The sequence below is a fragment of the Meleagris gallopavo genome, chromosome 8 (assembly GCF_905368555.1).
Source record: "Meleagris gallopavo chromosome 8, MGAL_WU_HG_1.1, whole genome shotgun sequence".
NCBI lineage: Eukaryota > Metazoa > Chordata > Aves > Galliformes > Phasianidae > Meleagris > Meleagris gallopavo.
In genome coordinates this window covers 31,972,509-31,996,163 of record NC_139411.1, presented here as the reverse complement: position 1 = coordinate 31,996,163, position 23,655 = coordinate 31,972,509, and the positions used below count along the sequence as shown (strand labels likewise).

General features: G+C 40.7%; 1 protein-coding gene across 3 annotated transcripts in view; it reads left to right on the top strand.

The window, feature by feature from the left end:
* ADAM12 (ADAM metallopeptidase domain 12) overlaps window positions 1-23,655 on the top strand; it is a 169,155-nt gene that overhangs the window by 110,502 nt on the left and 34,998 nt on the right. For all 3 annotated transcript variants that reach the window (XM_085229126.1, XM_085229125.1, XM_085229127.1), the window contains 5 exons: window positions 2,022-2,087; window positions 2,985-3,056; window positions 3,997-4,166; window positions 5,387-5,471; window positions 10,486-10,634. In XM_085229126.1, the coding sequence (XP_085085252.1) occupies window positions 2,022-2,087; window positions 2,985-3,056; window positions 3,997-4,166; window positions 5,387-5,471; window positions 10,486-10,634 (542 nt within the window). The remainder of the gene's footprint in view (window positions 1-2,021; window positions 2,088-2,984; window positions 3,057-3,996; window positions 4,167-5,386; window positions 5,472-10,485; window positions 10,635-23,655) is intronic.

Genomic DNA, 23,655 nt, shown 5'->3' with positions numbered 1-23,655 from the left:
GGCAATGGATTGTGTGTTGATGCAGTTGGCTGCAGAAAGCAGATTGAAAGAAGCAATAATTAGGTACATCTTATAAATAAATACCATATCCAAGGAATACACATAGCCTTTGGGCAAATTGCAGGGATGGATTCGTTATGCAAATCAGTCATCAGAGGCTCATATGATAATAGCCTGCTAGCCAATTTTTCTTAGGCTAACTCTCTCCAGTCCAAATAATTTTACTTTTAGTGAAAAATGAATGGCTTATTGACTCTGGTAACAGGACCCTTATATCTTTGCACCTGGATGACATCTCAGTTTTCACTTTTCTTTTAGAAGACCAGAGGCATCTTAGGGATATGTCTCTAATCAGGACTGCATAATAAATTTTGAGTTTATATTAGATTTTCAGTGTCTGAGGGACCAGCTCTGTCACAAACAAAACCCACATAGTCATTTGCCTTCCATAACAGCTCCCTCATGTCTGATGTGTAGTGGAGAAGTGAATCAAGCTCTACTGAGACCCTTCACACCCCATTTGCTGCTGGTACAGAAGCTGCAGAGGGGATGTGCTGGCTCTTGGCTGTCCTGCTGCCTGATGACCTGCGTGGCAGAAGAAGCACCAGGTCCATGCACACATCATGCCTGCATTATGGTGACAGTTGTGTCCAGTAGAACAAAGGAAGATGGCAGAAAACCCGGTACCAAGAGAAGTTACAGGAATATCTACATGTACTCATTTGCCAGGCCTGCAATATGTCTAGCCCCATGAAGTGCAGCTGATTCTTGGTTCATTAATGATAGCTTCTAGTGCTTTCTCAGTTCAGAAACAGTCTAAATGGAAATTAATCTTTTCCAGTTACTGTAGTTAGAAGGCTATGTAGCACTATTAAATATGAGTGTTTTAGCATTAAAATGCTAGAATTCCTGAGAGTTACATCTTTTATTTTCCTATACCTATTCAAAATCAATCTGCAGATAGCAAGGAGAAACATTTTGGGCACGTCAAGAAAACTTTGTAAAATTTGGCAGAATGGTGATGTCCAGTATCGACACAGTTTTAAAAGGGATTGCACAATTTGCCTTGAAAGACCATTTGCTTTGAGAAGTTCAATTGTGTTTTAGGTTAAAGAGCATCATGGTCATTAGTAGGTCATGCAACTGCTGAAGTTGCTTAAATTCTGGCACGAAGCTTGGGCGTGCTGCTGGAACCTCTGTTTCCTAACTGTCTTATTTCAGAGACATGGGAGCAATAATGCAACAGATGCTCAGCTGGCGTAAATCACAGGACTTTTACAGGCTTTTAGGGTAACAGAGGAGTTCTGTGATTAGTAATACTACAATATTTTATCTTTTTGAGGTAAGCATTGTACTTCAAACCTGCATTTAGAACTGCTGGTAACGTCACTAAGCTCTTTTATGTGAATATGCAGATACAAAATTAAAAGTAAGCCTTTTTTTTTTTTTCTTTTTTAAGCATTACAGTTTTCTACTCTGGACACTGACAGTTCATTTAGGTAGATTCTTTTTTCTGCAGTTTTGGTCTTATTTTTTTTTTAATTATTTTTATTTTTTCTACATATTTGCTCAGTTGACCACTTGATCTCTCCTTGCTTGATTCAGTATTCCTTCATTGCTCATTTTCCCTAGTAATGTTTGTGCAAAATGCTTACATAAAATCAATTAATAATTTCTTTAAGTACATCTTTCCACTGGAGACGATGTTCTCCTGTAAGGAAAGATAACTCAAACATTGCAACTGCAGAAACCCAAAAGGTTGACTAATCCTTTGCATCATTTTTCTCCTTGTGATCGAATCTCAGTTGTTTGGTTTTGGGTTTTGTGTTTATTTTCTGTGAGCGCCACATAGACTATTTCTGTTGTGGAAGATAAAAGGAAAGCTGGAAATCTGAGATGTTTTGCATCTCCTCTTGCAAGTACTGTGTTGAACTGGGGAAGAGCTGGTTCCAAGGGTCGCTTATTAAAAAAAAAATAAAAACAAAAATCCAACAGAACACTGTTTTCATCTTTTTTGACAGTACAAGAGGGAGACTCTGAAGACGACAAAGTATGTGGAGCTTGTTATTGTGGCAGATAATCGTGAGGTAAGAGACTTAAAAGGGCATGGGAAACACAGGTGGGAAATGAGTAGCTTTTATCAGTTTCTATGGAATTATAAGGAATGTGCTTCAGCTAAAAAAAAAAAAACTTGGGACTTTCACATGTCATGCTTCTACAGAGCTAGGCAACGGTACACCCTTGATGATAGGGTAACACTGATAGTTTTTTGTTACATCCCTCTTGCAGTATTTCATAAGGAATGTGACACCCACAGGTAATTGGGATATCTGTCAGTAATTCAGGATGTGACAAAGGAAAATTCACAGCCCATGAACTGGTTGTATCTTCACTGCATTCTGTGACAGCCCTTGGCAGGACTGTCACTGTTTGGAGGATGCTGTGGGATCCTGCATTTCCCTTTGAAGTCGTGTTTTACCATCACATTGCATGAAGCCTTCCTGACAGTTTGGAAACAGAGCTATGGAGCGAGAAGCCAGGACAGGCTGTAGAAATGTTCCCGTCAGTTGAATGGCAACCACATATGTGAAGTCTTGGATTGAATTATTTTGCTACTTGCATTTGATTTTCGTTTGCAAATGTGATGGTCTCTCACTCTCCTTGAACACAGCTAGTTAGGGAGTAACAATCGCTCTGCTGCCAAAGCAATGTGCAGGAAAGCCTTTTCATTTTCACAAAACATCAGCCCCAGACAGATTGCAGCATAAGACTTAGGGATTTTAAAGTCCTTATGTGAAAAACAAAATCCCATCCCATAGCCTGTGCTTATTATGCAGCACATCCTGGTCGTCCCGTGGAAGCCAACAGGAATGTGCAGTTGGGGATTACAGAGGGTGACTAAGGACCAAATATTGCTAAGTGGCTGCTGTGGGAAAACACTACCCTGTTTGTGCTGCTAAAACATTGATCCTTTATGTTCCAAGTTTCAGAGACAAGGCAAGGATGTGGAAAAAATTAAGCAGAGGCTGATAGAAATTGCAAACTATGTTGATAAGGTAAGAACATGAGAATGATTTCTCTTTTTCAGAAATTATTGCATTTTCTGAAGGAAAAGTTCATCTCCAGCACTTGTTGGAAAGTCTTTGTCTGTATTTATACAGAGGGTGGTGAGGCACTGGAACAGGTTGCCCAAGGAGGCTGTGGATGCCCCATCCCTGCAGGCATTCAAGGCCAGGCTGGATGTGGCTCTGGGCAGCCTGGGCTGCTGGTTGGTTGGAGACCCTGCAAACAGCAGGGGGTTGAAACTAGGTGGTCATTGTGGGCCTTTTCAACCCAGGCCACTCTATGATTAGTACAAGTTAAGCTTCTAAAATTTACATTTATACGTTATACGAAAAGAAAAAGAGCTCAAAGCTAAAACTTACAGCTAAGAGGAAGTCATACATTTCTACCCCTTCTTTCCTACAGTTGGGTTGTTGTCCCCAGCCCATGCTCCCCATGTGCTGGTAGTGAAATAACGACAGAGGAAGTGTAGTTTAGACCAGAACTGAACAAGTTCTCAAGGACACTAACTCAAGGAGAAGCGTTTGTGATTAAAAACAAGCTGCTGAAAACACCTCCATCTCTTGCATAATTGTCTGGCTGACTTATTACTGCAGGACAGGTGTTTATATGTTACCTGCTCAAAATTAATTTTGCATGTTATGATGTATTTATGTTTCATGCTTAATTTATGCTCAGAAAATGGCAGAGTTATCCAAATGACTATAATGCATATAAACAAGACAAAGATCTAGTATATGCTTTTCTCAGATTGTCAGCCAAATCTCGACTTGATCGATTCCTGAGTCCTTCTCTACTTTATTCCTACTTTAGAATTTTTATCTGCTCATCCCTAACGCTGCACCTGCTCCCTCCTTGTGGCAACTCTGGCATTTAATGCTGTGATAGCAATATCCAACAGTGCAACAATTGTTGTTTCTGTTTTCTCTTTAGTTCTATAGGCCTCTAAATATCCGAGTAGCCCTGGTTGGAGTGGAAGTGTGGAACGACATGGATAAGTGCTCTATTTCTCAAGATCCTTTCACCAGCCTCCATGAGTTTCTGGACTGGAGAAAGCTAAAACTACTACCTCGTAAACCCCATGACAATGCACAGCTAATAAGGTAAAGCTTATACCATGAATAACTTTGGCTGGATTGGGTTGTCTCAGCTGTTGGGATGGTCACTTGTGCTCCTTAAGGGCTGTCTTTCCTCTCTGCAATCAGAAAGTGTTTTGCTGGACCCTTCAGATGCTCCGGACAAACTTGCTTCCTCAGCAGTATCTCTTACTTCTAGAGCTTTCCTGGATACAACACACGTGGCAGTCTGGATATGTAATAAGCCAATATTTCAGGTGTGAATTTACAATCAGTTTAAGGCGATCTCAGTGTAAGCTGTTATTGAAGAAGGCAGTCCTGCCCTCCCCACTGCAGCGGAGCTGAGGGGATATTATTGTCAAGATGGTATAGACATCTCAGGGTTGGGTTGAATGGAGCTTTGGGCAACCTGATCTGCTGGAAGTGTCCCTGACCATGGCAGGAGAGCTCTACCAGATGACTGTAAAGCTCTTTCCAACCCAAACCATTATTTTATTCTGTCATCTGAATCCTGTTCCTTAGTGGAATGACCTCAGTAAAAATTCAAAATACATTCTGGAGAGAGTAACTGATTTCCACTTATGACTTAATGTTTGAGTAACCTTTTACCTGGCTGCTCAAGAGTAGGGAAAAAAAAAGGCAAAAACATGAGTAAGAGAAACACTTCTGTCTTGAATCTGTCTTGATCCAGGTATCATTTCAACCAATGAATCATCCTCTCTGCTATGAACAGACTTAGTAGTTAAAAGGAGTTCTCTTTACTCACTGCATCTATATTCTGACATTATTCAAACTGCCACAAATCATTTGATTACTCTGTATGTGTATTAATACTTGGCTTGCAAAAACTAAATTCTTTGCTGTGTATTACAGCAAGTAGCATATAAACTTCCCACGGCATTAAAGTAACCCTTCCTTGGGTGAGAGAGAGTACTTTTATGTTTGCATTTCTATTCCCAATTTCAATCAAGGAAAAGAGGAAAGGGTCACATTACAGAAGTAAATCTAAACAATGGTGATCAAATGGATCTTTTTCATAGTAGGGATTCTGTCACTGTCAGTTTAGAAAGCTGGCAAAGCTAATCTGCACATTTCATTGTCTTCAACCTGCGAATGTCTGGAGCTGACACATTTGAAATGGGATACTTGAGGCTGGCAGAAACACAAGACTTTAAATAATGAGGGTGATATCTTGGCACTGCGTGGTGATTGTGCAATTCTCCTTTTCCTTTTCCTCCCTCCTGCAGCGGGGTGTACTTCCAGGGGACAACCATTGGCATGGCTCCCATCATGAGCATGTGTACTGCAGAGCAGTCTGGAGGGGTCGTCATGGTAAGTGGCAAAAGCACAGAGCTGGAACCTGTCCCAGCTGCTGCAATGTGATCTCAAGTGTTGTAGTGCTGTGTTCAGTACCAGAACGTCAGCTCCTTTTAGTCACATTTTCAGTCTCAATAATATCCGTATCAACGAGCAGCTTGAGTGTATTTTAACTCGTAGTTTGCATCATGGAAAGCATAAAACTGAAATATGGCGTTAAAACATAGCATGACCTTCTTTCAAGAATTCTCTGCTTCTGGTCATCGTTATGTCAGACGAAGAGGTGCTGCGAAGGAAGAGAACCAGAGAATCTATTTGTTATGCACCTGAGTATGCTAGTGTTACAGGCAACAACGGTCTACCCTGAATCTTTTATTATATTGATTTTATTTTATGTTTACAAAGTTCATTATGTAAGGTATTACTTTCCATCTTTGTAGCACAGTGTTTTTGTTATGTTGCCAGATAAGTATAAACAATAGCAGCATTTATTCCACCTAAATCTCTCTTAAAGAGTATTACAGGTAGTGTTGTTAGGTGCTGGATGTGACGAACAAACAAGCAACCATCTTAGCCAATATCTGCCAGTAGTTCTGGGATGTTTTATTTGGGGGGTGTAAAAGAATGGTTTGAATTTTGAGAGCAGTGTTTTGTGCAAGGGAGGGGAAAGCAGTTTTGAATTAACTAGGCTTTTCAGTGCAAGTACTTGAAATGAAATAAAATGTGTACTCAAAAGCTTGCAGGCCACTCATAGACTCTGCTGGTAGCCTCAGCTCAACTCTGGAGCCAAAAGCCAGGAAGCCCTAAAAACCTCAAAGATATTCTTTATTTTTGAGTTCAGGCTTGGAAGTGCCTGAAAACCTTTGGTTTTTTTCTGTGTTTTAGTCTAGGCTTCCCTCACATTAGTTGATTCAGTCATTGTCTCCTGTATGAATAAGGGGGAGCTGAGGAATGTACTATGCACTGAGTTTGCATGGTCTCAAACCTCCCAGTTCTTCAGAGCACCGTGAGGCCAACCTGGAGTCCAAGACACCAAGATTTTTGTCTCAGGACAATCCACACAGCAGAGTGGCCCCAGAGATACAGCTTCTTGAAGCCTCTTGTTTTTTTTCTTAACTAGCATCCAGGCTGAGCCTGGCCCATAATGTACGGCTCCTTTGTGGTCTCTGAGACATTCAGGCAAGAAGCCATTCATGGAATATGATATATTTATGATCCAGACTGGGAGGATTTATGAGGTAAGCAGGAGAGATGAGGAGTAGGAAAGATTGGGGAAAACAAATCAAATCAGGTGGAGAAAATCACATGAAAATTGCAAAGAATACAAAGGCTTCAGTCTCTTGTTGGCTTTAGAAACCAAGTCTCTAGTTTGTGTTTGTTACAGCTTTTTGTTGTGTATCATGAGGCTAGGTATGAAAGGAAAAGGAGGCAGAGAGGAGGGGAAAGCTTCAGGAGTCTCCAGATGCACTTCCAGCTCTTGGCAAAGACACACATGAGCCACCCGGCCCCGTTTTCCCCATTCCTCCCTCAGGGTAGCAGTCACTGCTTTGGCTTTATCTGCAGTTGGTCATACTCTTAACAATGACTGTTTGTTCTTTTAATTTATAGCATAAACTTTAAAATACGCTGCAGTATTTTACAGCAAATCCCATCCTCCTCACTCTGGAAACTGATGTTTAAACAAAAACAAAACAGGAAAAAAAAAAAATTCATTCCAGTAACTGAAAAAGAGGAACCAGTATTTCTTTAAAGTGTTCCCAGGGCTCTGGCAGAGAAGAGACTGATTCATATGTCCAGGAGAAACCCAGGGTCTGTGGGGAAATCGTAACCAGGCTGCAGCTTCAGTGGAACGTGTTGTTTCCCAGAGACTCCCACCCTGGTGAATTGAAATGTTTGAGGTGCAAATTAACCTGAGGCTTGCACAGCATAGCTAGGGATGTTTTTCTTCTTCAAGCAAGTCATCAATAAGGAGCCGAATCCAAACCGAGCAAATTCTCACCCTAAAACCCAGGTGGGCAGCTTCCAACCTCACCCCTCTTGATTAACAGAGGTTGATTCAGGTATGCACTGAAAAGTCTTGATACATACGTGCAGACAAAAAGCTCTTAGTCTGGAAAATGTGCAAACGAAATGGCTTTTAACGTGGGAGGCTATGGTGTCATCACATCTCAACACTGAACAGCCCTGATAATTTCATAATACCCATCCCACCCCTAACATCCAACCTCAGAGAGTTCCCAGCTTTGAAAACAATTCAGAAGGAGGAGAAAATGGAGTAAGTGCGTGAGAAACCAAATGAGAAGTTTTTGAATGTAAATTTGGAAGAGCAGGCCATGCATGATCTAATAGTCCTGACTCTTTTTGCAGTTACCCAGGTCTACCATAAGATCTAAATTCCACTCGAATTCCGTACCCAATTTCTATAGACCTTAGCAGGCAGTTAAACTAAACAACTGTGGAACAGAGGTAGTGAATGGCTTAAATGAAATTAAAGGTATATTTTTGAAAACTTACACTCTTACAATGGAGTGAACTTGCATGGAAAGTACAGGGATTGGGGCCTGAAAGTGTTCTAGCTGTAGGTGACAGTTATTTTATTACTGAGATTTCAACTGAATCCCACTGGAATGAAGCAGAGTTCAGCTGAAAGCAGCTGCCTGTTTTATGCAACATCTTTTAATGTCTTAACAATGGTTGTGAAACTGTTTGGTAATGACTTTTACTACTCAAATTAGCTTTAAAAGTAGTAGGTGGAATAAATCAGTCACATTGCTATTCATTTCTTTAGTCGTTGCAATACTTTAGTGGTCTCAGAATCAAACGGGGGACATCTTACTGTTTGTTTTGATAATCTCCATTTATGCTGTCTTCAAATAACCTCTGTTGCTGAGACATCACATTCCTTGTTTTAAAAACCCACTCCAGAAACTGATAAAGTTGCATTCCAAGTGGATCTGAGCTAGTAATGAGAACCGCATGGGATGTAATAATTGTTTGCTTATTCAAGTCCCAAATTACATTTCAGATCATTCATTGCTGTAGTTCTGAAGTAGACCAGATGAACTCTTATTTTTATTTTTAATTGCCAGTGCTGGAGGTGCTCAGATGAGCAGAGTCCCTTTGCAGAACTCAGAACAGAGCCTAGCAGAATGAGGAGCTGATCTCAGTTTGTTGTCTATATGGTTGGTTTCCAGCTCAGAGGAATTTCTAAGGCTGGACAACACAGCAATAATTTCAAGGCATCCATCTGTTGCTTCGCCAGTAAATTATGTGGAATTATGTAATTGTTTTCTTAATCTTCAGTCCCGGATTGTTTTCCAGTTGTGTGAGGGGTTGTGTTCTTTTTAGGGCACCAGATTCAATTGAACAGAATTCCCTGAGTATTTCATAAGTTACTGTAAGAACGAAGATAAAACAATCTGTATGTGACCAGTATCTAGATAAGACATTTCCACACGTAGAGATTGTGCAGGAGTGTATATTTTCCTGATTATTACAGATTATTTTGCTGCATACGTTTCCATGTTGATCCTTTTCCTAGGACACGTAGTACAGTAGCTCCTTTCTTCAAAAAACACTTTAAAAGTTAACTGCATGCAACTGGCTGTTATGTTAGTCACAACATTTTGATACTGCTATTTCTTTTAATTCAGGAAAAGCAGGAAAATCTTTTGTTAAAAGATAAAATTGTTTTGAGTTTATTCCAGTTGAAAAAGTAGTTCCTTGTTGTTGGAATTCAATTGTATTCTCTCTCTCTTTTTTTTTTTTTTTTAATCTGTTTTCTTTATAAGGATTCAATTACTAAAAATATTAGCACAGCCAGATATAAAGAGAAGCTCTTAAATCATGGAATCACAGAATGGCTTAAGTTGGAGGGGATCATCTAGTTCCAAACCTCTGCCATGGGCAGGGCTGCCAACCACCAGACCCCTCCCCAAGTCATATATTAAAAGCTTCATTTATATATAGTTGATGTCATAGACACTTTTAGCTTTCACTTCTTCTTAGTCTGAAGATTGACTTAGATTATACCAGGAGTTATTTAAACTGAATATATTCATATATGCTTTTAGAGCAGGCAGCTGTACACAGTAATTCCATGACTGATAAATAGTGGATCATGCATTTATATTACATGTTTATGCCTTTGGGGAAAGATTTTATGTGAGTATAGTGGATATTTTTTCCCTCAAGGAAAGTGATCGATGTGGAAATGTCTCTTTCTTGTGGTTCAGCCAAAACATCAGTCTGATCAGCAGCCTTTAATCAGACCGTGCAGGGAATTTCTCAGAAGTAGTTGTCCGAAAAATCCAGCATTTCAACAGGGAATGATGTTTATATTTCGATCTTGACACTTGTAGCATTTTGAATATTCATAGGTGTTAACTGGAGGGGACTGAAGATTTCATCTTGCTTTGTTCTTTAATTAAAGAAAAACAAAACAAAAGAAACCCTGATTTTAAGGGTCCTTTGTCTTTCCTACAAGGCTTGAAAATTTTTCTTGGACTTTCTGGCATTAAAGAAACAGTATGATGAAGATAGAACAGACCAAGGGAAATCTCTTGCTTCCTTTATAATTTACCTCCTGAAAGGATGGATCTTTTTGTTTTTCCCTCATCACACTCATCCTCTCCCATAAATGATTGCCCTTTCCCATGCTCCACATCTAAGTTTTCTGCCACTGCCATGTCTTGGGAAGTTTGGGGAGTTATTGGGCAGGGAAATGTAAACCCCTCAATAAAGATATGGCCCGTATGTTCAAAGCTGCGTGATGGCCTTGAATATTTGATATGCTGAGAAAGCTGGGTGGCCAGGATGGATAGGCTGCTCTGAAAATCCCAATCTGCTTCTGATATTCATGAATGGATTTAAAACTGTGTGCATTTAACAATTGTATTGCCATAGCTGGTAAGTTCATAACACATTATGAGGAATAGACAATAGGACCTTGGAATGGGACTGTGTATTTTTAGTTGCTTTCATACTTTGACCACTATTACATTTATTTTTTTTTTCTTATCTGTTTAAGGATCATTCAGAAAACCCTCTAGGTGCAGCAGTCACCCTGGCTCATGAGCTGGGCCACAATTTTGGGATGAATCACGATACGTTGGAAAGGGGCTGCAACTGCAAAGCATCTACTGACAAAGGAGGTTGCATCATGAATCCTTCTACAGGGTAAGTGTGAGGGTGTGGTGCTCCACTTAGAGTGGAAAACAGTTTGGTTTTGCGTCTCAGGTATTTTTAAAGGAAAAATGAAAGACTTCAAGACCTGTCAAATCCCTTTGCAGTTATCCTCCTCAAGCTGAAACAATTATACTTGTTATCAGTGCAAGACATGTACCCTTGTACTTCTCTATTTCCATATTACCAGTGTGAGAGACAGAAATGCTGTATCTTAAAAGCTTTTCTTAAAAGCAAACTGGATTGCAAGTGGTGAATCAGAATTTCAGCCTCTCTCATCTTGCCAACAGATTATCATAGTCATAATAGGAAATGAACGATGTCCCAAGGCCAGGACTAAGATGACTGTGTAGGAAATAAAGCAACACAGGAAATATATTATTATTATTATTATTAGACTCTCTGAAGTCTTTGTGTTGTGCTGAAGAGGTTTTTAGTTTTGCACAAACTTTGGCATTTGACCCTTTGTTGATGTGCAGTGGTGTTAACATATGAGCAGATTTGTGGACAGAGAAGTTTGGAGTTTTTGTAGACATGAAAAGCACAGGTGCCATAATCAGGTAACTAATTATAGCTTGCTCCTCTGCATTTTAAAATACGACTTGAAAATGAGCAATATAATGAATGAGTTCTCCATGTCCACATTCAGACAAGAACCAGTAACATAAAAATTGAAGAAAAAGATGAGGTTTACCAAAGTTTTCTGCTGGAAAGTGGCATGCTGGAATGGATAGCCCACAGAAATGTCCCTGTCTGTGACTGGAAGCTGGTAGGAACCAGTCAGGCAAATATGTCAGCAGCATCTGGTAGGTGCAGCTGGATTTGCCATGGGGCGAGTGGATGGTCTAGTCTGATCTTCTGGTGTGTCTTCCAGCTCCAACACTCTCTGCGTGTGCCTAAACCTTTTATATTTATATATATATAAGTGTGTGCTTAAAAAACCTCTTTTTTTATCAGCTCGGCTTGCTTGGAAACTGCACGTTTCTGAGGAAGGAGGGCGATATGGGAGAGGGCAGGGATTGCTCCCTGCTGCTCAGCCAAACAACAGCTTTGGCACCTCTTCAAAGGCAAGCTGTCACTCTCCTTCAAGGCAGAAAAAGGGATTCTGGCCAGAGGCCAAACACAGCAAGTTAAGAGAGAAACAATGAAAAAGAGAGTTGTGTGCTTAGAGGAGAATGAGAGTGGTTTGGGAGAGAAAAATAGCTTGGCTCTTCTGAAACAATAGGTAGTAAATATCCCTACGGAATTGCGTTCTGCAGCAAGTCAGGGCTATTAAACACACTGTGAAAACAAACTGAAGGTGGCTCTGAAGTGAGGTGATATGATGGTGGGTATGCAGAGGGCGGGCAACTCTGGGCTCTGAGCTCCAGAATGAGGCAGGCAAGATTTTGTCATCTCAGCTGAGCTGCTGGCTGGGCGCCCAGTTGCCCTGCTTTGGGGAATAAATACTGGAGATGCAACCAGGACAGAAGTTTCTAGATGCTCTCCGAATTCAGCCTGCGGACATATCTCTAACGTGAGGTTAGCTAGCTTTTCTGTGGGTTTCAGCACCACGGAATTATAGAATCACAGAATGGCCTGGGTTGAAAAGGACCACAGTGCTCATCCAGTCCCAACCCCCTGCTATGTGCAGGTCTCCAACCAGCAGCCCAGGCTGCCCAGAGCCACATCCAGCCTGGCCTTGAATGCCTGCAGGGATGGGGCATCCACGGGCTCCTTGGGCAACCTATTTCCACTGCAGCCCAGTGGGTTTATCAGAAGGTGTCTCTGATATGCCAGTCCAGTCACTTGGCTCTGGGCAAGGCCAGAGCAAGGTTGTGTCTGCTCACTGTGCTCCTCCAAGCAACTCAGCTCACTTTATCCCAGGTTTTCAGCAGCACCCTTGTGGCTTACCAGCAATGCTGCCTTAGCAGTGCCATACCCAACACCAGCACTTCATAGGTATGGAACTATGAGGTGCACCAAAGCTTTATCGTGCTCTCTGGATTTTCACCAAACTTTATCTACAACTTAAGCCCAAGGAAGAGTTGTGACATTCACAGAAAAGAGTGTACTGGTGTGTTTGCAGTGATTATTGAATTATAAATGGAAATTTTAACATTGGGTTTGTAGCCTTAGGCTTTACCTTCATGCTGTGCTGTCGATATGTAATAAGTATTCCAGGAGAATACTTTATGCCTTAAGCCAAACTGCATTTTACCAATTTAAAATTAACACTTTCAATATTTACCCAACATCTGACCAACAGTAGTATTCCTCTGAGCACCATTATTCAAGCAACATCGAACAGTTCTCAAATCTGCAAGTGTCAGTTAAGAGAAGGTCAAATTAATATTCAGACACTTTTGTCAGTGACACAGCCAGTGTGATTGAGTGCACCTCCAGCAAGTTTGCAGAGGACAGTAAGCTGCAGGGTTTGGTGCGTGCAACATACGGGAGGGATGGGATGCCATCCAGGGGGAGCTTGTGAGGGCAAAGCTCTTGAAGCTCAACAAAGCCAAGTTTGCAAGGTACTGCACTTTGGTCAGGGTATTCTCAAGCACAAACACGCTGGACAGAAAATGGAATGAGAGTGACCCTGCGGAGAACTTGGGGTTTTGGTTGATGAGAGCTCAGTGTGAACCAGCACTTTCAGCCCAGAAATCCAATTGTATCGTGGGCTGCATCAAAAGAGAGGGGTGGCAGCAGGGCAAGAGAGGTCATTGTCCCCCTCTGTTTTCCCCTTGTGAGATCCCAGATGGAGAACTACATCTGGGTAAGAGGATATGAACCTGTAGGGGTGATTCCAGGGAAAGCTATGAAGATGATCAGAGTGCTGGAGCACTTTTGTGAAGAAAGGTGGAGGAACTGGGCTTGTTCAGCCTGGAGAAGAGAAGGCTTTGGGAATGCCTCACTGAAGCCTTCCAGAACCTGTAAGGGGCCATCAAGAAAGGTGGAGAGGGACATTTTACAAGGGCATGTAGTAACAGGACAAGAGGTAATGGCTTTAAACTAAAAGAAGATAGATTTAAGTTTGGCATAATGAAGCAAATCTTTGTGATGAGGGTGTTGAGGCACCAGAGGAGGTTGTCCAGAGATGCTCTGGAAGGCCTCACCCCTGGATATGATCAAAGCCAGATTTGAGTGACTGAATCTAGTGGGTGGCAACCCTGTCCACTTCAGGGGATTGGAACTAGGTGATTTTTAAGGTCCCTTCTGCACCCAAACCATTCTGATTTTTCTATGAATCTATGATATTCCCTACTTGAAAAACATCAAAACACAGAACATGTCAAGGAAGCTAAATACATTTGGAGAGAAGTTTGTTCTCTCAGTGTACTTGCTGGCACTTGCACTGTGCCTTTCTAATTTCTGTTGGTTTAAGCTAAATTTAATACATAAAAGAAAAAGGAAAAAAAAAATCCTTGGGCTGAAGTAAAAAGCATGAGCTGCTGAGAAGTCCTTATCTAATCTCTAAAAAGGGTAGGAAATATCTGGGCTATAACAAAAATGCCTCTGCAGACTTGACTTTAGAGTCATTGGTGTGGTTCTGCAGCAAAAGGGAATGTTTGAAGACTTTTTACTTAAAAATGATTTCATTAATTATTGCCATCTTCTTTCAGTTCTTATGTTTCAGTCTTTGAAGAGGTTAGCACTAAAAAGTCATCTTGGAAATTACTTCTTGGTGGAAAAAATCTCCAGGGATCAGTCTGGAATTTAAACTCTAGTGGATCTATCCTTTAATGAGCTTCCTAAAGCTTTCACTCCTAAGAGATACCAGCAAGATGTGTACCTCTGTTGTGCGAGCAACAAAAGCCTTAAGGACCCAGTACTTCAGCAGAATATATTTTGTGTGGCATAGAATTAAGCGTATGAAGCCAAACCCAGAATTTGTGGCATTCCAGATCTTTTTGAGACTCAAATATCTCCTTTGGAAACCACATAAATCCCATTGTAGAACTGTGTGGGTTTTTACTGCAAAAATAGTATCAACAAGGAAATGTTTAGTATTATCACGTTGTTCTCTTTTTATCCTATGTTTTAATGTTATTCGTTCATTTCTTTTAGTTGTTTTGACCATAAACAGTTTCAAGTGAAAAGAAGGTGATAAGGAGTCTTAAAGAGATTTGCAAATGTTCTTATTGTGATTGCAGTATCTGTAAACAAAGGGACTACGCTGAGTCAGCAAGGCCATCTCACTATTCTGCTTGTTTTCCAAGTATCTCCCTAAATTTTTCACTCTTAGGAATGCAAATATTCTTCCTGACAGCTACATAAAACCAGGAGAGTTATAGTGAAATCCAAGGCACTGCTCCAGGTTTATATCACTGCAACTAAACAGAATTTACCACAAACTGCGGAGCAAAATTATGCCAACTAACTGTGATAAATTCTTTAATAATTTTGAAAATGTACTGTTTATGTGCTGCTTCATCAAAATGATGCACAGTTATCTCCCTAGTGGTTGAAACCAGGTGAGTTTCCCCAAACTAGTTGAAAGCTTCATATACATTTGAAACTTCTAGCCTAGCCTTAAGGGGAGCCAAACGTTTCTAGCTATCCATCTTCCCTCCAATAAACCTAATGGTTTATGCTTCGCCTCACCCATGTCTGGGTCCTTGCCAAGACCATGCTCTTCTAATTTATGTATGGGGGGCTTGCACAGCCAACTGCTCTTCAGGGCAGATGAGTGTACTGTAAGTGTGATCTTCATTGCAGTTAGCAGAAAGTATTCCTTGATGCTTCTCCGTGTTTCTCCTGCAGCTTAGGTGTTAAGGAGAGCCCAGGAATCCACAACGGGTAACTAATCTTACCAAGCACATTCAAATGCTGAACCTGCTATAGCCTCTAGCCCTTCTCTGAGCCCGGTGACAAGGAAAGCTGCTTTCCTTGTCATCTCCCAGAAATGTGTTGCTCTTATCAGGATCAGGAGAATTATTGTTGCTGTTTCATCTCGGCCAGAGATAATTGAAATGCCAGGCAGGCTGCTAGGGTAGAGCAGTTTGTTTCATCTCTTTTTGAACTTCCACATACAGTAGTAGGTTCTCACCATGCAGACAGAAAAGGAGATGACTGGAGAAGGGCTGCTCTTCTCCCCTCCAGCCCCCTTTGCGTCTCGCTGTGGGAATGTTGTACCTTTGAAAACAAGGATCAAGAAACAGCACTGTGTGTCCAGTCTCCCAGGTCCTACCACACACCAAGCATAGCCTGGCAGCAGGTCATGTAAGTCTACTCTGATTCTTATTTTTATCTTGGCTCTGTGCTGCTTTTCTTCAGTGACCATGATGAAGAGATGAAATGCAAAATAACTGAAAAGAGTAAATCATTAGGAAAATGAAAATACTGTACTACTAAAACACTTTTTTCAAGACATGGATTCAAGTTTGTGGGTTTTTTGGGGAATTACAAAACCCAACGTGTTGAGAGAGGGCTTGGCCATTACTGTTTGCCTGGCAGATTTTTAAATAAAAGAATATCTCTTCATCAACGTTTGTTTCAATCTAAGCTCCTCAGCGGTTCTGCTTTTCCTCTGTTCTGATAATTGCCTTGTCCAGGACATGTGCTGGTTTGCATCCCAGCGATGACATGTGTGTAGTGATAGGGATGGGGGAGATGTTTGGTGCCACGCAGGAAGGTCTGCATCAGTAACATAAACAAGGAAGCAGCTCCTCCATGATAACTGCTCTGCACAGCAACAACACTCTGTCATGTTCCTTTTACTGTGATGTTGCTTTAGAAAAATCAAAGAATGAGATGAATCCCTCTATGCCTGGCTCTTTTTTCCAGTTCTTATCTCGGATCTTGTGTTACCATTTCCATTTTCGTAGCTAGAGTTTAAAGGCAGTATATCTTTCTGATTTGGTCAGGCTTTAAATTCAATTTGCTCAGATAAATATGACTGCATTTGTTACAGGGAAGTGGAGCTTGGACTGTGACTTGGACTGTGGTGGAAATGCCCGTGTTTTGCCTTTGCTGCAGGATGCCTTGGGGCTCTACTGCAGCCAGGGACCAAGTTTTTGTGTGGTGATCGTAAGTGAGGGAAAAGGAGAAATGTGATTTAAATCAATTCTTAAACCTCTCAGATATCGGTCATAATTTTAGAGGATTTTTGTGGAACTGTGGCTTGCAGTTGAAAAGAAAAACTAATTTTGAGTAATTGCTTTTCAGTGCACAATTTCACATTAATTATTAAGCTTCGGAGGCAGAGTCTGGGGAGGAGGACAGTCAAGAGAACATAGTAGTAGTTGAACTGGGGAGGTAGAAAAACAGTGGTTTGTTTACTGTAGAAATTTGCAGAAGACTTTCTTTTAACAAACCCAAAATGCGCTCACTGTTGCCAGCATGTTTTTAGGTAAAATTTATACCTTTATGGTTAGAAATAAAATAAAAACCAGCAAGAAGGTACAGATTTGTGAATGGGATTGAGAGCAAAATGTGATTTACTAAGAATTGTGTGAGTGACGTTCCCAAACTAAACTAATTGAACTATTGCTGAGGAGAGATGGAGAAAAGTTAAAGATAGGAAAGACCATCAGGAGAGTTTCTTTCAGATACTTGGGGAAAAGAGCATCAGTATCTACTATATTTTAATTCCCCCGGGGAACAATTAGGTATTCTGCACTGGACACTGAATATATTAGCTATAATCGAGGCTAGATGAAATATTTAAGTGAAAATGTACTGTTCTTTCCTTAGTAATAGTACCAGATGCCTACCTCTTCATGATTGACTAAAAGGTGATGCCAAGCAAGACCCTTAGTAGCACGGAAGATGTCATAAACGAAAGTTTTCTCGCTTGCCCCTGGTGATAAGTTGGTCTGTGGGTTTGCTGCGCAAGTGCTCTAAGCACCCAAGAATTAGGTTAGGAAGCATTTGTTCTTTGATGAACGCTTTAAGCCGTTTCCCAGCTGTTTTGAAACTGTAGCTCTGTATGATCTAGGAGATGCAGCTATCCTTGAAAGGCAGCTTTCCCGCAAGTGAGAAACTAACAGTAACATTTGATGTTTTACTTTCGTGCATAAACTTTTGATACAGATTCTTACATGTTCAGACCTCCAAGGTTTTTCCAGTGGTTTTCATCTGTGTAAGGGCAGAATTTTCTCTGTGTAATTGGCTCTTGAGGAGTTCAAGCCATTGCTTTGCATCTTCTTCCCCGAGCCATGAGGGTCGAAGGGTGCTCTGGAAGTGCTTCCCAGAGCCACTGAAGTGTCAATGCTTGGGCTGCTGGGACTGGGTGTTTGTTCCCTCTATTAAAATAAATCTTAGATCGTGGGTGTGTGGATTATGGAATCTGCATACAAGTTCTCTGTACATAACCCGTAGTTATTTCTGATTGTCAGATTATACCCACAGCAAACCAGTGAAGTATTGTTTCAGGCAGTACGCCCTGTGGATCTAAGCTCCAACTTGTCTTATTGCTGTGTGATGGTTTATTTCCACCTCTGATCAACTGGACTAGAGCTTTATAGGGCTATGTGGTTATCCAGGTCATGGAAACCATCCATGTTAAATGTCAGGGCAGAAGAATGGTGGCTATTACGTGGTGATCTGTTTGGTAGCTGAAGCACGCAGTTATCCTGGTGTAGCTGTGAACAGCAGGATTGGGGCAGGATCAGGACATGCTCAGCAGCTTCTTTGTCCCCCTTCACCACCAAGGGATCAGCACCCTGTCTCTAAAGCGTGTTGTGCAGTTCCTGTCTTTTGATGATGCTGAAGGTCTATTCTTCCCTGGTGTATCACCCATTGCCATTAATGAGACTTAAGATTGCACATCAAAAGAAGGCTAGTGACAGTAATGATGGTTTTATAATGCATAAATATATATATTTGCATGATAGATAGGTGGTTGGTGTCTCTTGGAGAGCCATTCTGCCCAGAACATTCAACTCTCAAAGGCTTTTATGGGGAACTTGTATTTTGTCATCTGCTTTTCTTTGTTGTTTTCAAATGAACATAGAACAAAATGTATTTAACTATGTTACAAGTATGCAGCTAAATATATAAAACAAGAAGTCAAAATTTACTAAGGACAAGATAGGAAAGAACTAACCATACTCATACTCTACTACATTCAGTATTAGTCTCAATCGCTGTACTTTTACAAAAAAAATCACCTGAAGAAAGCAGGATAATGGGTTCCCTTGGTTTTTCACTGCTGAAATACAGTTTCTGGAGTATATAGAGCTGTACATGAAAATGTACACTCTTTGGAGATCCATAGTAGCTTCAGGAGCCAGCCAGGCATGCCATGAATACAGCATCTTGGCTTTGGTGCCAAACACAACTTAAAGCAAAAAGCATCGACTCCAACACGTCTGTTGGAGTCAATATACACACATAGCTGAAGTGCTAAAAAAAAAAAAAAAAAAAAGAAGGCAGACGGTCATGTGATGAATGGGATGGAGACCAGAAATACAGTGTGGGAAAGGACTTTTTAGTTTACTGGCTGATGCTCTTTTGTCCTTGCTTGGCATCTCGCAGTACCTTCTTTAGTATTAGCTAATCAAGCCATCATTAGTTGCACCGTATTTCCTGACCCCTCTCAGTTTGTTTGCAGTTGTGCAGACCTTACTTTGCATTTTTCAGTCTGGCAGCTTGGAGACTTCAATCTGTGGAGTCAGCAGAACTATCTGCAATTACCTCTGTTGCGAGTTGAAGAAAATGAAATTATCTTTAAGATATAAACAGTTTCTAATTAAACTCTAAAGCTGCTTATGTTTCCAAACTGGTCTGAGCTGAGCCCGAGTAATTTAGCAGATTGCATTCTGGTCCTTCCTTTAGTAGGAAACAGCCATGAGATTGCAAACCAGATTTATGTCATTCCTTTTCTTAACTCCAAGTAGCCTTATATCTGCAGTCCATTTGGCATCCTTTTTGGTTAATAATTTCCATACATTACAGATATATTTAATTGTTTTAGTAAATAAGATCTGTGCATTAGTAGCATGGGTTAAAATTCTTTGCCTGTTTCTTAGTCCTCTGCAGGAGCAGATCACTGTTAGCAATTAGCACACAGAGCTACAGGGCAGCTCCTTATATTAAAAAAAAAAAAAAAAAAAAAAAAAAAAGGGGGGATCTTTTTAGTTTAGGTTAGTATCCCACATCTCAGGAGATGTGCTGTTAGAAATGAAAATATTTTTCTTTTTTGGTGTATTCTAGAAGAGGACTCGCAGAGATTTATAGCACGCATTTTCTGTAAGTGAAGCTGACAAGCAGAGAGGTTACTTCTCAAATGAAAACACATTTTACTTCTGGTCTGATTATTTATAGCAGATACTTTAGGACAAGTCATGTTTTCTACCGTGAGATGTATCCAGAATGGGCACAGCTTTACTGGATTGGATGCTGGCATGTGAGAGTTCAGCTGCATTTTGTCTTGTCAGTGTAATAGCCATACAAAATATAGCTCTGTAAGGGACATTTGTCTCCTGTACTACTGCTGTTGCCATGACCCATAAGAAGAAATCATGTAAGGACATTTTGCTTTATCTTGGCTTTCTCTTTCAAGAAAAAAAAACAAAAACAACAAAACACCACATATCAGACTGCAGGGATAAACTAGTAGTGCAGTGCATGGAGAATTGTGTGCAATGTCCAGTTATAATTGGTGTTAACAAATTCCAAACTCCCAGAGTATAAATGGAAACATACCTTAAAGGGCATATTCTTAAGGTCACGTGAATGCTTTTTGGTGCTGATTTTTTTTTTTTTTTTAAAAAAAAAAACATGTGTTGTATGCCCTGAAGCATTGTAAGGAATTGATGTTGACTTGGAAGTCTGAATCACTGCAATTAAATGATGCCTACAGCTGCATTTGCCACAGTTGTCATGGGAATCACAGAGCCTTTTTTGTCTGGGATAGATGCGCAAAAAGTTGAGTATTCAGAGAATGAAGATGTCTGTTTTACCCCCAACAATGACTCTTTAGAACTGAATGCTGCAGTCACAGTGGTGGGATGGAGATAAGCAACCACCAATTTTAATGGGAAGTCACAGAAAATAGAGATGTGAAATAACTTGGGCTCCTAAGGAGCCTTCCTGGCTTATTCTAAAGTAGCGTGGAATTTGTGTTCATCACTGACATTCTCCTGGCAGCCGGTTGGCTTCAGATGTGAAATCCAAGCTGCATCAAAGTTGGCAGGAAAGCTTCTATAGACTTCAGCATGCTCTGGATTTCATCAGGATTCTATGGATCCCTTCAGATTTTTTCACTGGCTTGCTTAAGGATCCCTGAGGCACAAATCACAAATAGATCTGTTCTTTTCTGTTAGCTTGATATGATGATTACATGCAGTGCTGATACTAACTAGCTTATTTTCACTTCTATTTGCCTGATGTGGTACAGGTGATGTGGGGAAAAAGCTGCTTTTTCCTCAGCTCTTATCTTGCAGAGCGCACACTAGGAAGGTGGAAATGCTGGGAGATTGCAGCCTGATTCCTGGCCTTGTTAATGCCTCACTTATCTTTCCTCTGGATCTTCTGAAAGAGGAAAAAATTGAGGCAAGGTGCTTGCAAGTCAGATACTCCTGTCTTGGAGTCCTGATTTATTAAGAGACTGGGTAGTAAGGCCATTAGGTGAAATCAATGCCAGTCTGTCCCCCAGGTATATATTCATTCTAGTGTTTTGCAAAGCTCAGACGTTTTTCCCTAGGACCCTTGTCTCTTGTCTTTCCAGCTGTCATTTCTGTAAGATTCTTTCTGCTAATGCTTCTGCTGCTGCTTTTCCCAGTGAGCTGCTTCCTTGTGAGATTTGTTCAGAGATGCTTCCCAAATCTCCTCTTCTTGGCCTTGCTTCCTCCTCCAGAGGGTTTTGTGCTTCTCTGAGTCTTCTTCCCTTAACCTGCTATCGTTTGAATCTACACCTAATGTGCAGGCTTATCCTAGCCCAAACCCATCTGTTGAAGCCAAGTAAGTACCAAAGTATGGCTGGTCTTTAAATCAAAGAATCATGGAATCATTAAATTTGGAAGAGACCATTGAGATCATCAAGTCTAACTGTCAGCCTATCCCACCATGCCAATCAGGACTACACCTCCGTTCTTGAAAACCTCCTTGGGTGGTCAGACTGTCTCAGCACCACCTGGGAGGATAACTGTGCTTCTTTTGTTCTTCTGAGTGTGATGCATCATGAGTTGTGGTTAGGTACACGTTGGCAGAACAGGAGCTTGCAAAGGTGAAATGGGTAAATGTGCATAAATATCATGGGTTGATTTTCCTCTATTAGCGCTTTGGTTTGCTGCTTCCTTTGGTTTGGTTTGGATTGCTTTTTGAACAGTGATTTTGTTCTGCTCCTTCACCTGAACATATGCTCTGTGAAGTGATCCTCTCAAATCTCTGTTCCCAATGTCAGATTTAAATTTTTTTTTGTCAGCTGCTCTTGACGTATTTAAAAAAAAAAAAAACAATTCCAAGGTTTTTCAGAGGACAAAAATCAGAATATAACTTCCTACAACGAAAGCTGATTATAAAATCACATTGGGAATATATGAAATGTCACCAGGACACGATGCTGTCGTTAGCATTTCAAGCCGGGTCAAGCAGTGTCTTTTATCCAACAAAAAATTGGTGGCAAGGTGACCTCCAGCAAGGTATTTTGAGCAGTGAGATGGACCGTTTATCTTTATTTGCTTATTTCATGCTGAGGATGCTGAGTTTTCTGCAACGAACGCAAACACAGGGAATTCTGGTGGTGCTTCTTACCTCTGGATTCCTTCAGGGCTGGCAGAGGTTGGAGGCACGGGATGCCTGCTGCCCTGATTTCCTTTAGCCTAGGACCAGACCTGACCTGGCCTTTTTATCCCTCCCTCTGCTATTTGTTGCATTGGATTAACCTCCAATTCTAAGCAGTAGATTGTGAAACCCGAACTCTCAGCAATCCAGCAAATTTTTATTAATGAGGTAGCAGTCTAAAAGGAAACAGAGCAAAAGATGAGCCAGAGGCAAATTCAGACTGATTATAGCTACTTTCCTTGGCTGCCTGGTTTCCAACAGGAAGAACAGTTGTCTGAGTTCAATTCCCATAGAGCTTTTGCAATGCAGATAACTCCGGCGTATCGTCAGAGTACTGTCAAGATTGATAAATCGGTTCGGTATTGCTTCACCCCAGAACAGAAATGAAAGTCACAACAGGCCTCTCAACGAGAAAAAACTTCTCTGACTGTACATTCATCAAAGTAAAAGTAACTGCTAATAATGTTTTATTTGGCAGTTTTGTGGCTGCAGAAATATCAGGCCATGACAGTGTATACTGTATAAAACCATTAAGTGTTGTTCCTTTGCAGAAAGTTTTTTTTTTTTTTTTCCTGGACCATTCAGCCATTTGTTTCATCATTGCCTTCTGCCCTGAAGTTCAACATTTAGTACTATAAATCTGCCTTTCCAAGTATTTCAGGGAGTTAAATTTTCACCTTCAGATTAATGGGAGAGGTCAAATCTCAGCTAGGACTGTGACAATCCTGTCTGGGCACCTGAAGTAATATTGCTTGAATGAAGTCTGGAAATCTGCATTATTCCCAAGGCTAAATGACAATGAGCCAAAAGCATTTGTGAGTGAAGTTTAAACATTTATGTTGAAAGACTTTATTTCAATAACCAAGGCAATTTCACTGTAGCACAACAGGCAATTGCCACTACATATCAATTAATTTAATCACTGGTGTGACGTTCATGGTTATTTATTGGAAGTGTAAAAACTACCGTAGAGTGAACATGACAAAAGCTGTGGGAGAGATCCAGGCTTGCTTTTAAATCACTGACCATGAACTCAGACAGCAAGAGCTTTGATGTCATGTATAACTACATGGCCCAATTCTGTGCTCTACTTTATTGATGCTTTAGGGATTAAAACTATAAAAGAGGAGCTATATAGTGAAAAATAGGCTGGAAAAAAGAAGTATGAGTTTGCTTTTGAAGCAAACTTCCTGCTTCAATACTTCATGTAGATTAAAACAAAATTGCTTTTTGCAAGATTTTTTTGGGGAAGGAATCTGCAGCTACCTTTTACTTCGATATGCTTGTGAGGTCTACTTTAAAACTA